The sequence below is a fragment of the Oreochromis niloticus genome, linkage group LG12 (assembly GCF_001858045.2).
Source record: "Oreochromis niloticus isolate F11D_XX linkage group LG12, O_niloticus_UMD_NMBU, whole genome shotgun sequence".
Lineage (NCBI taxonomy): Eukaryota > Metazoa > Chordata > Actinopteri > Cichliformes > Cichlidae > Oreochromis > Oreochromis niloticus.
Genome location: NC_031977.2, coordinates 9,403,302 through 9,417,493, shown reverse-complemented (window position 1 = coordinate 9,417,493; position 14,192 = coordinate 9,403,302). Strand labels below are relative to the sequence as shown.

At 44.1% G+C, this 14,192-nt stretch overlaps 1 protein-coding gene across 1 annotated transcript in view; it reads right to left on the bottom strand.

Annotated features, from left to right (window-relative positions):
• The window catches only part of fbrsl1 (fibrosin-like 1), a 276,488-nt gene that overhangs the window by 14,651 nt on the left and 247,645 nt on the right, over nucleotides 1–14,192 (bottom strand). Inside the window, 2 exon segments of the mRNA XM_025897124.1 lie at nucleotides 570–829; nucleotides 1,523–1,919. Of these exon segments, the coding sequence (XP_025752909.1) occupies nucleotides 570–829; nucleotides 1,523–1,919 (657 nt within the window).

Sequence of the window (14,192 nt, the reverse complement as noted above, 5' to 3'; positions counted from 1 at the left end):
AAAATGTATCGATATATCGGCAAATAGTTTAAAATATTGGGATCTGGACAAACTAAACTTTTAATAAAGGGCTAAATCCCTCACATGTCTTCCCTTAGGAATTCATGCATTGTAGAATAACTCAATAGCCTTTTTTTATTAAAAAAACAAGTAAAGAATGAGCACTTACCAGATCAGTAAATGATGCATAAACACTTGATTTGTTTCAAACAATGTAATATTTTTGTGCCATTAATGGCATAAAAATCCTTGAAAAACTGTAGTAGGTTAAACACTATTTGTCAGGCTAGTATTTTGTGCATCTATAAAACCTATTTTTTAACAACTGCAATTGCAGCACAAACACAGTTGTACAGCTAAGTGTAATTTAGCTGAAGATAAAACATACTGTAGAACCGTAACAGTGTTTGCAGTTCTTTTGTTAATGTAAAAAAATAAATAAATCAAAAATGTTAATGTAAAAATAAATGAAATTGAAAGCTTTGTGCTGGTCCCTCTGAAGCTGTTTTTCTTTGGACTTTGTGTCTCCGCTAAAGCTATCGTGCAGCGTTTAAGGTGCGCGGCTTTACCTGGGTAGGGTGTGCCGGCGGGGTGCCCGGGCACCACTAAACTGTTGGTCGGTAAGGTCGGTGGCGGCGGCAGTGTGGCTGGGGTTGCAAACATGGCCGAATGGCGATGGGCTGGGCTCCGTAGGGAGGAATAGTGCGAGGTAGAAAGGTTGGCTATGGAGAGAGGCAATGCAGGGGCCGAGGATGGAAGCCCACTCAGGTGGTGGTGAGGGGACGGGGGTAAATGCTGTTTGGGAAGACCCACTGGACTCCTGCTGTGGCTAAAGATTCAATGTGGTACAAAGAAAAAAAAAAGCCAACATTATTACCATAATTTACAATGTTAATACAAACTGTAAATACATATTCACATACTGTGTGCTTTTTCTTGTAGGTATCTCACTGTAAGTTCAGCTTACTTTGACCAAATAAGAGTGATTTTCTAATAATGCTTCCTATATTGAATTAAAAGAGGTGAGGGCACAATCTGAAAAGATGAGGTGAAATGGGAAATCATGCTGTGTGCACTGCAGTGTTGCCCAATGAAAACAGTAAATCTGACAGCTGGTTATTGCAAGCTTGTGAGGGGGGAAAAATCAATATCCACATGAAAACAGTCAATACTGTGTGGAATATAGAATTGTCTATTGGACTAGATCATATTAATTTGGAAGTTCTGGCAGGTTATATTGTCTTCACTGGAGTGGCAGGAAACAAAGAAAGTGTTAGTGTCTGCAACACAACACTGTGAACAGGTACAAAAGGTGAAACGTGAAAGTGAAGACAGCTGTCTGGATACTGAATTTCTGTTTGCTTTCTGCTGCGCTCTCTGTCGGTCTTACACACATGTCTGAGCTGGCCAGCTGAGGTTGGTGAATATGGCACTAACACAGCTGAAACGTGTGGTTTCTTTAGCAGGTTTTTACTCATAATTCTTAGCGGGCAGCCTATTTTCTATGCCCCAGTAAAAATACCTGATTTCGTGGAGGCTGCTGTACGGCAACGAGTGGTGCACTGGCCGTGCGTGGTGCTGTCGCGGCAGAACACGAGGCTCCTGGTGCGAGTGTGGGTGAGGAGGGTGGGGGTGGGGCGGTGCCCTCAACAGGGGAGGTGTAGGGACAGGGGGTGGAAGTGGCAGCTCCTTTTTAACACTGAGAGGAGGCGGGGTGGGAAGTCGTAACCTAGGAGGCTCTGAGGGTGCCGCCGCTGCAGCAGGGGCAGGGGAGCCCGTAGGTGCCGAAGCCGGGGTGGGGCTGGGCACGGGAGGTGCAAAGGGCACCTCACTGTTGCTCTGCTCCTGGCTGCGCTGGAGACCTGAGACTTTGGCTGAGCTACAAGTCTTGGACTCAGGACTCTCATTCGTTGGCACACCTGAAATGGGGAAAAAACAGTTAAAATTTAAGGAGAAACATGTTAAACTTCATCTTCGTTTGACTCAGTAACACCTAATACATGAAAAAACTGCTCCCTCTCTGCCTTCTTAATGTTGTCCCAGTGTCTTCTGCCCAAGGTTCCTCTAGTTTCCCTCTCCCTAGGTTCCATTAAGTGTTTAATCAGGTCATTTTCATGCTTGACTATAATCAGATGATCCAATTTCTTTCCGCGATCTAGTCAGTATGAATAAATCACAGCTAATTAAAGTTAAATGTCGGCCCCCATTCAGGGCTTTGCTGAGCACACAATCTGGCATGAAATAATTATGTTTCAATTGTGTTGTGAGGAGAGATCATGGCCCCTTATCTTGGCCTCTCTGGCTCTGGCATCTTTCTATCTTTCCTTCTTGTTCTTTCAGGGGACAGGGGAAACCACAGGAAAGCACTCTGAACCCATTTTTTACCATTCATCAGCGGCCTTTCAACAGACAAGAAGCTTTTATAATCAGCATTCCACAGAACAACGACTTTTCATACTTAGACTGTCGCAATTTAATGACTATAATTATATGCTGTTGTAGCAGGCAAATAAAAGTGGGAGAAAAAGCAGCATCTCGACACCTTTTACGCACAAAGAATCTCAAAGCACTTATGAATCTTAATGAATCAGACAAGCCAGTTGGTGATTCTGTGCTTCTCTCAGAGTTAAATGCAAAGGAAAATGGGCCACAAAGATTGTGAGCTTGAACATACGCTGGTGTGACAACTGCAACAGCAAAATCACTACTGTAGCTTCTGAGCTAATCAAAGCTGCTACTGCTGGTATTCATTTTAACTATGCACACATGCACAGAGATAGACATGCAGACAGACAGCTTGGTGGTGCCCTCTTGGTGGCTCTAATCCACGAGTGCTCAGATACAGCAGGGTTTCAGTCAAAAGACATAGCAGTGCTTCAATTAAAAAAGATCCATGGGCACACTCAACAGTAACAAAATGAGAAGAGCTGGGAGCTGCTGTCAAACCAGTGAGAACTCAACAGGCAGCCCACTAATGGAATATCCAGGCCCTATTAACAGCCTGCTTAATCTTTCAAGGATCCTAACACCCATAAAAAGGCCAATAAAAAAGCAAGGCAGGGCTTTTATTTATTTCTTTATTTCTTTATTTGTTGAGCTCCCCTTCCATTTACTCCTTACATTTATAGGAGAACTGGGGCTGGCTATGGTGTCATAATTTTCAAATGAATTCCTGGGTCCAGGCCTATATAGACCTCCGGATTTATTGGGGTCTGGGACTTGGATTAAACTGTCAGACTCTCGGTGTTATGGGGACAGAGAAAGAGGAATACTCAATGGCAAAAACACAGAGGCGGGCACACACAGACAGACAAACGGAGGAGCAAATATCCACAGTCAAAATGTCGCTGTTGGGTGATGTTGCCACGGCAACCAGTTTTCCCAGACATAATGCAAAGCGAGTGATACTGAAGGAAGTCTCACTACGACCATAGAGGAAAGGGGGGGTTGGGGCTTCGCATTCTAAGCCAGGGCCACAGCGAGCGCCGGGTTATCTTAATGATGATTCTAATGGGCTCTAATGGAGGCAGAGATCGGCACAGACCAACACATCCCTCATTAAAATCCCTCTGAAAGCTAACTCGCACTCACAAGCGCGCACACACACACACACACACATATACGATTGCACGCACGATAAAACACACCCACACGTGCACACGAATGAACGGAACATGGACACAAGTTTTTACTGTTGGCAAACACATGCAACTTCATTTTAGTGAAGGGCAGAACAAAGTGAGAAAAATCAGACCGGTTTGTTGGACAAAGAAAAAGAGTTGCTTTATCCAATAGATTTTTATTGTTTGCAAACTGACTTTTTTTTTATAGGGTTATCTACCATTTTGAAAAATATACAATATGTATGCATGATAACTCTGACACAGTCATACTCCTTCTTCATAAAAACCCAATGCTGCGTGATATTTTTCTAGAACTTGCACATCTGGATACTGGTAAGGTTTAAAGTCAGGGTGTGGCTGCTTTGACTGGCAGGTGTGCTGCCAGAGGGAGCTGTAGCTGATTTTTTTCTGCTATTTTAAGTTAGTCAAAGGCTGGACTGCATCAATTTTAAATTGAATTTAAAATTCAGTTTAATATGGCTTCTTGCGTGGCAAACACAAGATAGTACTTTAGTTTTGGTGAGTAAAATACGTGCACCCATACAGTTTGTAAATGTAGCTAGCTAACCATGCTTTCCAGCCTTAGCTGATAACTTAGCACTCTGCTATGTCATATGAACAAAATGGCAGTGGCTAAAATGCTAACACACAAGCTTTGAAGTCCAAAAATTTCCACCACAAAAAAATGACTTTTTGTTTGTTTGGTTTTTTCGGTCCCATCAATGCAAAGCAACACTGCACAACTGTCAGCTGACTGTCATGCATTTCAATAAACTGCAAAAACAAAACACAAATTTGTTCCTCTTTTCCGCAGGATATGTAATATACTCTCTGAAATTACATACTGAGGAAAACAGTAGGCCAGCCACAGGCAATCATGTGAAACAAATGCCATACGAGTGCCCAAAAAAAAGTGCTGTCCTGAAGCTCTGCCCTGCAAACCTGAGCAGATGGTCTGGGTGAGTCAGACAGGTTGGAGGGCAGCCCAGTGGTGGGGGTGGCACCCCTCTCCCCTTAGCTGGGTTAGTGCACTGGGGGGCGGGGGCACAGGGACATTCCCTAGGGGGGTGTTGGCAAGTCTGCTCACCAGATGACATCTCATCCCACTATTGATCTTTTTATAGTTGTTCCCCTGGCCTTGCTTACTCGAGGGAATTGGGCCTCGCCCTGTGTGCACGTGCCTCAGTGTGCTATACTGTGGGCTGTGGAGTGGAAGGGGTGGAGAGTAGGGATGCAGGGACTAAGGTAGCAGACGGACAACAAGCCACTGGGATTTGTTGGTAATAACTGATGTGTCCAGAGGGGAATCTGAGGTGAATGGTGTCGATACACAGCTGTTCCTGCCTTCGATACCCTTAACTTGTGACCCTGTTTGTCCCTATGGAACATCTGGAGAGCTGTCACTGATCTGGTCCTCTGTGGCCTTTACGCAGCCAGATGGCCCAGATTGGAATGGCTTGGACCAGTCTGGAATTGCTTGGCCCTTAGCTGGACTGTGGCTTGCTGGTGCATAGTATACTCCCCGTGAGCGAGAGATTCCTTTAAGGCATCTTGACACTAGAAACACAACCCAGAGAAACCTAGAAGAAAAGCCTTGCACACATTTCCTCATCTTTAGAAATCATTTACTTTGAAGCTTGTTTAACTACTTTATTTTAAATACACACCTGGCTACCTGCAAATGGCCCCTGCAACCTCATGAATGAAACAAGGGCTCTAGAGAAAATTCTCATTTGGTTTCCAACTAAAACCCTCAGCAAGCTAATGCTGTGCATGCAAATGAGTGTGTTACATAAATTACCTGCTCACGGCTGACACTGATACCAGTATATACAACAGCCAGGGAAACAGAACCTGTATGCAAAAAGCCCTTTCAGATTAGATACGAGAATATGCAAAGTATCCCTATGATAAGGGGATGTCGGGGGCTTAGGTCCACTGGGTGTTCTCATTTACTAGGCAAACACTGTGGTTCACTCCCTTCATGGCTTTGCCAAAGCATAAACAGTCAGGGCAGTGATAAAATAAGGACATGAACAGACAGATATTTAAATAAAGCAGCATATCCGCCGAAAGACGTTGGAGGTTGCAGACAGTATGTGAGAATGCATACTGCCTTGATGCGTCTCCCGCTGGCTTTAGCTGACAGGATATTCTGCTGCTCTTGACGGTTGAGCTCACAATGATTTGGTTTTTGTACCTCTCTAGACAAGCAATCTGCACAGAGCCAAGGCTTAGCTCATGAGTGAGTGACTGTGGAAGATGGCTATAACAGATACTGGCAGAAGGCAGGAAACCGCAGTCTTGCCAATCAACACTTCGTTGCCGTGAGGTATTCAGTCATAGGAAACAGGCGGGGTGGTTTCAACAAAATGATTTTGTACGAGAGGAACAGAAGGGCTGAGCAGTGTTGAATCATTGTGCTAATAATAAAATCATAGGAGAAATTTGCAACGGCTTGCTTTGCCTCACACTATTTAATCTGCCTCGAGCATCTCCAAACTGGTAACGAGGGGAGCCAAGGCGACATTTTTGCAAATCTCTGGGAGATGTAAATGGGGGGTGGAGGGTGGGTGTAAGAGGAGAAAGCTGGCCAAGATAGCTAAAGAGTGGGGACAGCTGACACGTTTCAATTATTTCTCTCTGTCTCTTTGCCGCGGCTCACCAAGGAGTGAATGGCACCAGAATGGGGATGGGTGTTAAGCTGTAACACGTTTACAGTCAAAGCGCAGGCATAAATCGACAACCTAATGTTCATTTCACAGAGCTGGCAGCTCAAACTGAGAGATGAATCAGTTTTTCCTGCGCATATCACATCCCAATTCAATCTCGAGCCATATGGTGCAGGACACATATGCCAGTCATCCCTTATGGCACATATGCCATCGTTGTGGATGCGAGGCAAACGAGTACATCTTTAAATCGGAGGGAAAAGAGTGAGTGCAGAAACAACAGAGGTTGAGATGTTGACTGTCTAAACCCTTTTATATCATGCACGGTCCAGTGGAGCTCCAAAAGCAATGTTAAACTGTCATTAACCCCTGGCTATAATGTGTTGCTGCAAAGCGAGGCGTCTCCACGCTCGCACTTCCTTTTCTGTCAGGATCCTCCCTCCCCCAAGATGTGTCTAGCAGAGCTCATGTGCTTTGGGAAAGCCATCAGTCTCAGCTCCTTATGAACACTGCTGGGTCATCTAAGGTCAGTGCCACTGGGCTCTCCTAAATAAAAGGGTAGACATCTTGGAACTTTCAACAGAAAAACTCAAGTCTAATGGCTCCTCTGACACGGCCCACCCTGCCAGCCTGGAATCTGACCCCTTTCACTGTCACTGACCCATCCCCAACCTCCGTGACCCCTTTTCCCCTTAGGGCCACAGTGGACAGGCAGCCAACATGCGGAGAACGGGAGGGGTAACTTAAACTTTGAGGGTAGATTTTGTCTTGAAAAGAGAAGGGGGGCCTTCAGGAGTTATTTGCGCGACGCTGAAAGCACTAGCCTTATCATTTCATTAATTAGCATGACACGCCTGCCTGATGGACTTGAACGCCGCAGCGGCAGCTGTCTCAATTGATTATAGCAGTGGACGTGGTGCCGCAATTATCGAGGTGACTGGAGACAACGGCTGCCACTTCTAATAAAGGACTTAACTCCTGCTTCCCACATCACAGCTCAGCGGTGGGAGGACAGCGGCAGCCTCCCTGTGTCTCCCATACCTTAAAGACCTTTTCAGAATCTCTCTACAGGCTTCTGCGGAGCTCAGTGTGGGCTGTAGTTCTTGAGCAGCGTGTCAGCTTTACTTAAGCTTCCATACTGCCTGAACAGTATCACTTTGGTGCCCCGCAGGAAGGCATCCTCTATTAGCCTACCAGCTGGCTCATAATCCGCAGAGAATGGAGGGGAAGGAGGTAGGAATGAAAGAGAGGACGAGAAGGAATGTAGGAGACACAAAGGCAAGGAGCTTTTTGCCAGGAAGCTTCAAGTCCAAGCAGAAATGGAGGGAGTGAGTGTGCAGCAGTGTAAACAGACCCACTGTTTCCCAGCTTCATTTCATGTACGAACATGCATGAAGCCCACATGCATCTAAGTGGATATAATATTATCTTTCAGTGCCGTACTGATTACTTCTCAATGGGATGGAAATGGTTGGGTGAAAATCCTTCAACAAATCTTAAGTGGCATGACAGTAGGCTGAAAGAGCCAGCATGTTTTTCTTTACCTCCTCCTCCATCTCTGTTTTCACTCCCCACTCTGAAAGCAAAGCAACAACTGGAAGCTGACAGCTCCTAACCATTCACCATACCTCATTCACTGTTTTGACATATGCAGCCGTTGCAGTCTAGTGCAGAAAAGGGGTAGGGCAAACATCCTTGCAGACAGATCACGTTTCCAGTGCATTTTTTTTAGATAAAGTGGATGAGTATCGAAACTGTGCTTTAAATTAAGATAGTGCCTGAGCTCCTCACCTGCTTCATGCAAATAAAGCATCTTTTTTTAAAAAGAAGATTAATAATACCCTTTGACAACCAAAAATGTGGAGACAACTAATGTTCTAAAGTCTTGGTATCACATTAGTGGGAATAACTAAAAACAAATATCCATTCATCAGTGACAGCCAGATAGCTAGACCATCCATCAGACAGCACTTTTCTTTGTCTTTTCATGCTTACACGTTGATACTGCTTCTCTAAACATTCAAGAGCCTATCGATGCTCTAGCTGTACATGTACAGCATGCCACAGGAATTTAAAACCAAAACACTGTTGCATTTACAGTCATATGCAACCAGTTGCAACATAACTACTGCTCCAAGTTTAACATTTCAAAGTAAATAATGTGTCATGTACTTTTTTTCAGTGCAGAAAATTGACATTTTCCAAATGCACTGGTGAAATCATACACTATTAGTGCCATAAACTTCAAACTAGCTACATGCAGCTGTTTGGCATTTTGATGTAATATTGACTGAAAGTGCTAGCTTATCAAAAATATTGTTTGATAACTAAAACCAACTTCTACACTTTTAAGCCAATTGATAAGCCAGTATCACTACAATACTCCTCAGCGTAAATGAAATCTGGTCCTAAGATCCTGGCGGAGTATCTGTCTAAAGATAGTGAGCTTTGAATTGTTTGGCCTTAAGTTTCACATGTCAGCAGCCCCCCGGGGGACACGCTGTCCAGTATAGAGTCACTGGTGTCATGTCGGTGCCACTTCTATAGGAGGATCCCACTGCTGCACGGCTCCTGTAGTGCTGCCGGGTATTTAGGCTTACAGATGGAGACGCAGCAGCTGCTGAAGACGGCACTGGTGCTGCCATTTTCCCTTGTTAATGACTACATGCCAAAAGAGCTGTGCTCTGATGAGCTACAAAGCTTTTCTTCCTATAATAGTCAGAGCTTGTAATATCTGAAAGCCAATACTTACAGAAACAAAAAAACAAAAAACAAAAAACACCTCAGTCTAGTCTTGAGCGTTGGTTTTTTTTTTTTGCTTTTTGGGTGAGGGGTCGATAAATTACACGTCAAGGCTGATGACACACTTAAAGGACTGGAGTAGAGATGTTTGAAATAGCTCTCATTCACAGCTTAGTTAGACAAACACACACAAAAGCCTTCTCAAAAGCACTACCCTCCTTCTCCCCACTGCCGCCACAACAAGAGTGACAATTGGAGGGTGTATTAGGTTCACAAACATTCGCTGTCCTTCCTTGCACCTCATTCATCATTCTTGATTAGAGGCCAAGGAAGAGGGATAAAGTGACCCAGACCGGGGGGAGAAAGAGGAAAAGAGAGGTTAGTTAATAAGGCAGAGGGGAGGGAAGAGGGAGCAGAGGGTACAGAATCGTGTCGAGTAAACTAATGGAGACGAGGCCTGGATACTGACCTTTGAGGCTGCTGCTAACCTAAACCTATGCCACACATGCAAGCGGGCGCCAACAAACACACACACACAAACAAAGAATCTAGCCTCCTTTAGCCCTAGTGGACAAGGAACAACAGTTTCCAGGGCTGCTATGAGCGGCAGCATTTCACTCTGGTGTTCCAAGTGTGGAAAGTGAAGAATTGATTTGTTTGGAGTGTGAAGGCAGCGTGTCAGATTGGGGAAATGTGTGAATGTGAGTATGTCTGTGAGGAGAGGGGTGGTGCACGGTAAAACAGGAGCGAAATTGGACTCTGAAATGAGCCAAATCATTCGCAAGATGAAACAGACTACACCAGGGGAAGAAAAAAAGGAAAAGAAAAGAGAAAACAAAACAACACAGGGCCCCAGAAAAGTGTTGAGCAAGGTTTGCTGGCACAAAAAGGCAAAAAAACAAAAAGCAAACCAAACAGGCTTTCTTTCTGCTCGACATATTTCAGACAGAATATGACAAAAACAACACCGAAGGAGTTAGAGGAATCAAAATCAAACCGCCAAGTGTGTCTGACTGTTTCATGAATCCATGTTGAAGTGGAGGCGCCACACCACATCAAACCCTGTAAATTCTCCTGAAAGTCTCCTCGCTCCCTTTAGCAGCCAGCGCTTAGATTATTGTGTGCAGCTAAAAGGTAAGTGCTGGGAGTGTCACACTTGAGAGTGTGTTTTAAGCACCATAAAGTATCAAGACCCAGATGGCTCATCCTCCCTGAAAAACATGACCACTCTACCTCGGCTCTAGTGGCACCTGCTACCAGGATTAGGCCGGCGCTACACCAACCTGACACACTAATACAGTGTGCCACAGCTGATAAGGAGCCCCAGGCACTTGTCTGCACAGTTGATGAGTCAATAACTGTATCATTAGTGATAGAGATGACCATATATTGATCTTTTCCAAAAACACAGGCAGGCGTGATTTTGATGCAATTGGTCACAGTTAGGCTTTAACAGATGTGCTCTTTGGAAAGTAAATATCAGTGCTGATAACACTGGGCTGACTCTGAAGATCGCTTGTAATAGGTTGCGCTACCAACTGTTTTTAAGATTACATTTCTGTACTAATAATGCCAACATATTCACAAATTTGTCAAGTATTTCAATATTTTGAAATGGTCACTATTACAACTGTTAAAATATATTGTAAACAGGATATTTATAATATTTTTGACTCCACATGTTTGTTTGTTTTTAGTCTGGTATCTTTACTTGGTTTAAAGTTCACAGTGATCTCACAGTTTAGTCCCTCGGTTAATACGAAGTCTGAAACAATGAGTTTTGGTGACCTTTGAAGCCAACTTTATGGGCAGGGCTTTGTACCTGATATGAACACATTAGGATATCTCCACTTTTTGAAACCAGGCAATTTAAAACTTTGGCCATGTTTAATGTGAATATTTACCACTGAGAATTTACATAAATATGAACCAAAAAGGAAAAGAAAAAAATATTTTATTCATTATTTTTAAAATAGCTCTGATACACGATTTAATCACCCAATTCTTGTTGATGATAATCTGGCAAATAATCTGCTATACAGTACATGTTAAATCAGAGAAACGGCATTATACAAAGGTGGGAAATCTGATCTTAACAAAAGGAAAATATCAGCAAGACTACATATATCAGCCTAACCCCAGTCGATGCTGCTGGTAGTCCTCTGTACACATTTCTCCGTGGGTTGTGTGACATTGGAACAATCCCTCTTGCTCTTTCCCAAAGCAAACAACAGTGAAATCCCAGTCCTGCTGCTCACCCTTCAACACAGCAGTACTAACCCAACAGCCAGAAAGGCTGGAGCCCATGCTCAGCTGAATGGGGTATTAGAGTCAGTCAGAGGTCATTAGGGGCCCCACCACCAGGGCCCAGTGCAGGGAATTCACCGGTAGCCAAAAACAACAGCCAAACAGATGACCGCTTGAATATTGGAGGAGACCACACTGTTCATGTTCCCTTTTTTTTAACCTCCTCTGAACTGTCCAAAACGCAGGGTGCTCTGTCTCGGTGAATTACTCCCTGTCTGTTAACAAACACTGGGACGATTAATGCTGCTCTTTCCTGGTGAAATGCACAAGCAAGCCTTTTCTCAGGAGTGCGTATTGGGTTACATCTTTCACCATGTGTTGAGTTCTAAGCTAATAGCTAGGCTCTATCGCAAACCCCTCCAGACCCAACCCTCACTCAAGCTAGCCCAAGCCTGTGGTTTTACTTGTAGACACAGTGGCTCTGATAAGCCACTGACAGAAACATGGGTACTAATATGCTACCAGTGAAAAGGTAAGGGGCTATGAATACCGAACAAACACTGGAGGCAGACCACCCACCTGGTTATACTTGGGAAATACGTTACACAGCAGGATGATACTTCTGTTTGATTTGGGATCGTGTTTACTGGGTTCACCTCCTTTCACCCCTAAATTCTCTGGCACGTTCTTCTGATACTTGGACGTCCTTCGTCTCTCATGGAATCTGGAGCATTTTACATCCGTTTTGTGCATGTTGATGGTTTTTCCATCTTTATAAGGCTGTGTGAACTGATCCCAATGCATTACAAGCATGTTTGTAATATCCATCTAGGCTGCCGACTGTCCCCCTGCCAGTGATTGTACATTATCCAAGTGTCATGTTTGGCCACAATCGCCTACCATCTGGCTTTGTCAATGAGTGTTACAGCCTCATCTGCAAACAACATTGGCTCTGAACCTCTCAGCACAGATGAGCTTAAAATGCACATAGCGAAGAACTGGGATCTTCAAACAAATAAAGGGTGGGGTGTGGGGATGTGGGTTGTGTGTGTGTGGGGAGGGGAGGACCCACTCTCGTTAGCAGAATGACTGGAGTTGAAGGATTAAAAACAAGAAAACCTGCAAGTGATCACAGGCGACACGCTTTACATTTCAGGCCTGACAGCTGTGATAAGACGCTGGTCATGTATTCTCATAAGTAAACAATGAAAATGCCTTCCACAATGCAGCTGGCTGTTGTTTTATTGGAGGAGAAGGATTAAGATTAGATAGAAGATGTGATGAGAGCTGCTGCTGCTGTATGGACTTATCCTCTTTATATTCTTCTCTTCCTCTGGAAAAAAAAACAACAGCCACAAAAACCACTGAGCCTACATCCATTTATTATGTTTTTTCTCTGCTGAGACAAGACTCGACCTGAGCTGTGCTAGTTGGCCATCGGGGGACGCATCAGACCAAAGTATGACTACTGTGGTTAGCTTCAGCATGCTAGTTTGCTGCTGCTTAAATTAAATTCTCTGCAGGGTCTGAATGTTAACATTTATATAATAAATCAACCAGTTTTGTCAAAACAATGGCAATTCTTTTTGTTTTAGCAATTATACACAATGCTATGTGTGTGTAGCTGAGGTACAACAGTTTATCTGATCTGAAGAGACAACACTGAAAAGCTGTTCTTTGTACTGAACCCCAAATGTATTTGGGGGATTTCGAGGCTGTAATGTTAAGCACACTGACATCTTGCACTATTTTCACTCTGACTTGACCTGTAAGATGAGAAACACAGCGTCTGTCCGCGTTCAAGCCAAAACGCTCGTAACGTCCCTGACAACGTATCCTAAAATTCCCTCACGGCCTTTAGTGATTTTGTAATTGCTCCCACTCTACAGCTAAAGCTGAATCCATACTCGGTCAATAAACACAGAGGCACACAATGGAGCCTAGTCATACAGCGTTCAACGTGACTTCCATTTTCTCTCACAAAGCTGATCACCACCCGTGGGTTCACTGACACAGATGACAGGGACCGATAGGACTGACTGACAGGTGTCAAGCATCCTGACGTGTCATGGCTGACACAGACAAGAGAGAGTTTCTGTTTCAAGAATGAAACTTAACCAGCAGTTACCAAATGCTCTAAAGGAAGGCAGAGTTAATATTTCATGCCCGCTGGGCGATTTGCACAGAGCAGACGCTTTTCTAATGGACATAACAGAGGCCACAGAGCGCACAGGGGGTTTAATGACATACCAGAAATGACTTTACAAGGCAGCTAATTGCCACGCATACAAAATCAAGACAGTCTTTGAAAACAGGCAGCTCGTAAAAGGCGACACAGTCTGAATTCACTGGCTGAATGATGCGAAACCAAACCAAATTCCATCCAGTCAGCTTTTCAAGGTGCCAGACCACAGAGGGGTTGTGGGTAATGTGGACTGGTCCCTTTGACTGTCTGCCACTCTACATGAATAGTACATGACTGTGTAATCATAATTTAAAAAGCCATAAATATTGAAGAAGAATTAAAATAATTTATGGAACAGAGCAGTGTGACAGGATGTATGCGAGTGCGCGTGTGTGTTGGAGCGTTTTGTCTCCTTCCACTTCCCTCTCGCAGCGTCCGCTGAACGATGGGCAGCAGCGGTGCAAACTGGGAATTCTGTAATTGCTTTTTCTGTCCCTGAAGCAGACCTTCCTGCTTTAAATCAAAAAAGGCAATCTCTGTCAGTAATGGCTCAATTAATAATTAAACATGTGTCTTATCTCCGCTGAGCTCCCCCTATTTATTTTCATCTTTCCGACAAGGATGGCTGCACAAACAGCATTAACACTATCAATAAAGGGAGCATTAATATCGCCCCTTTTCTCTGAAAACAAATCACTCATAAGCTGTCCTATGGCTGTTTAC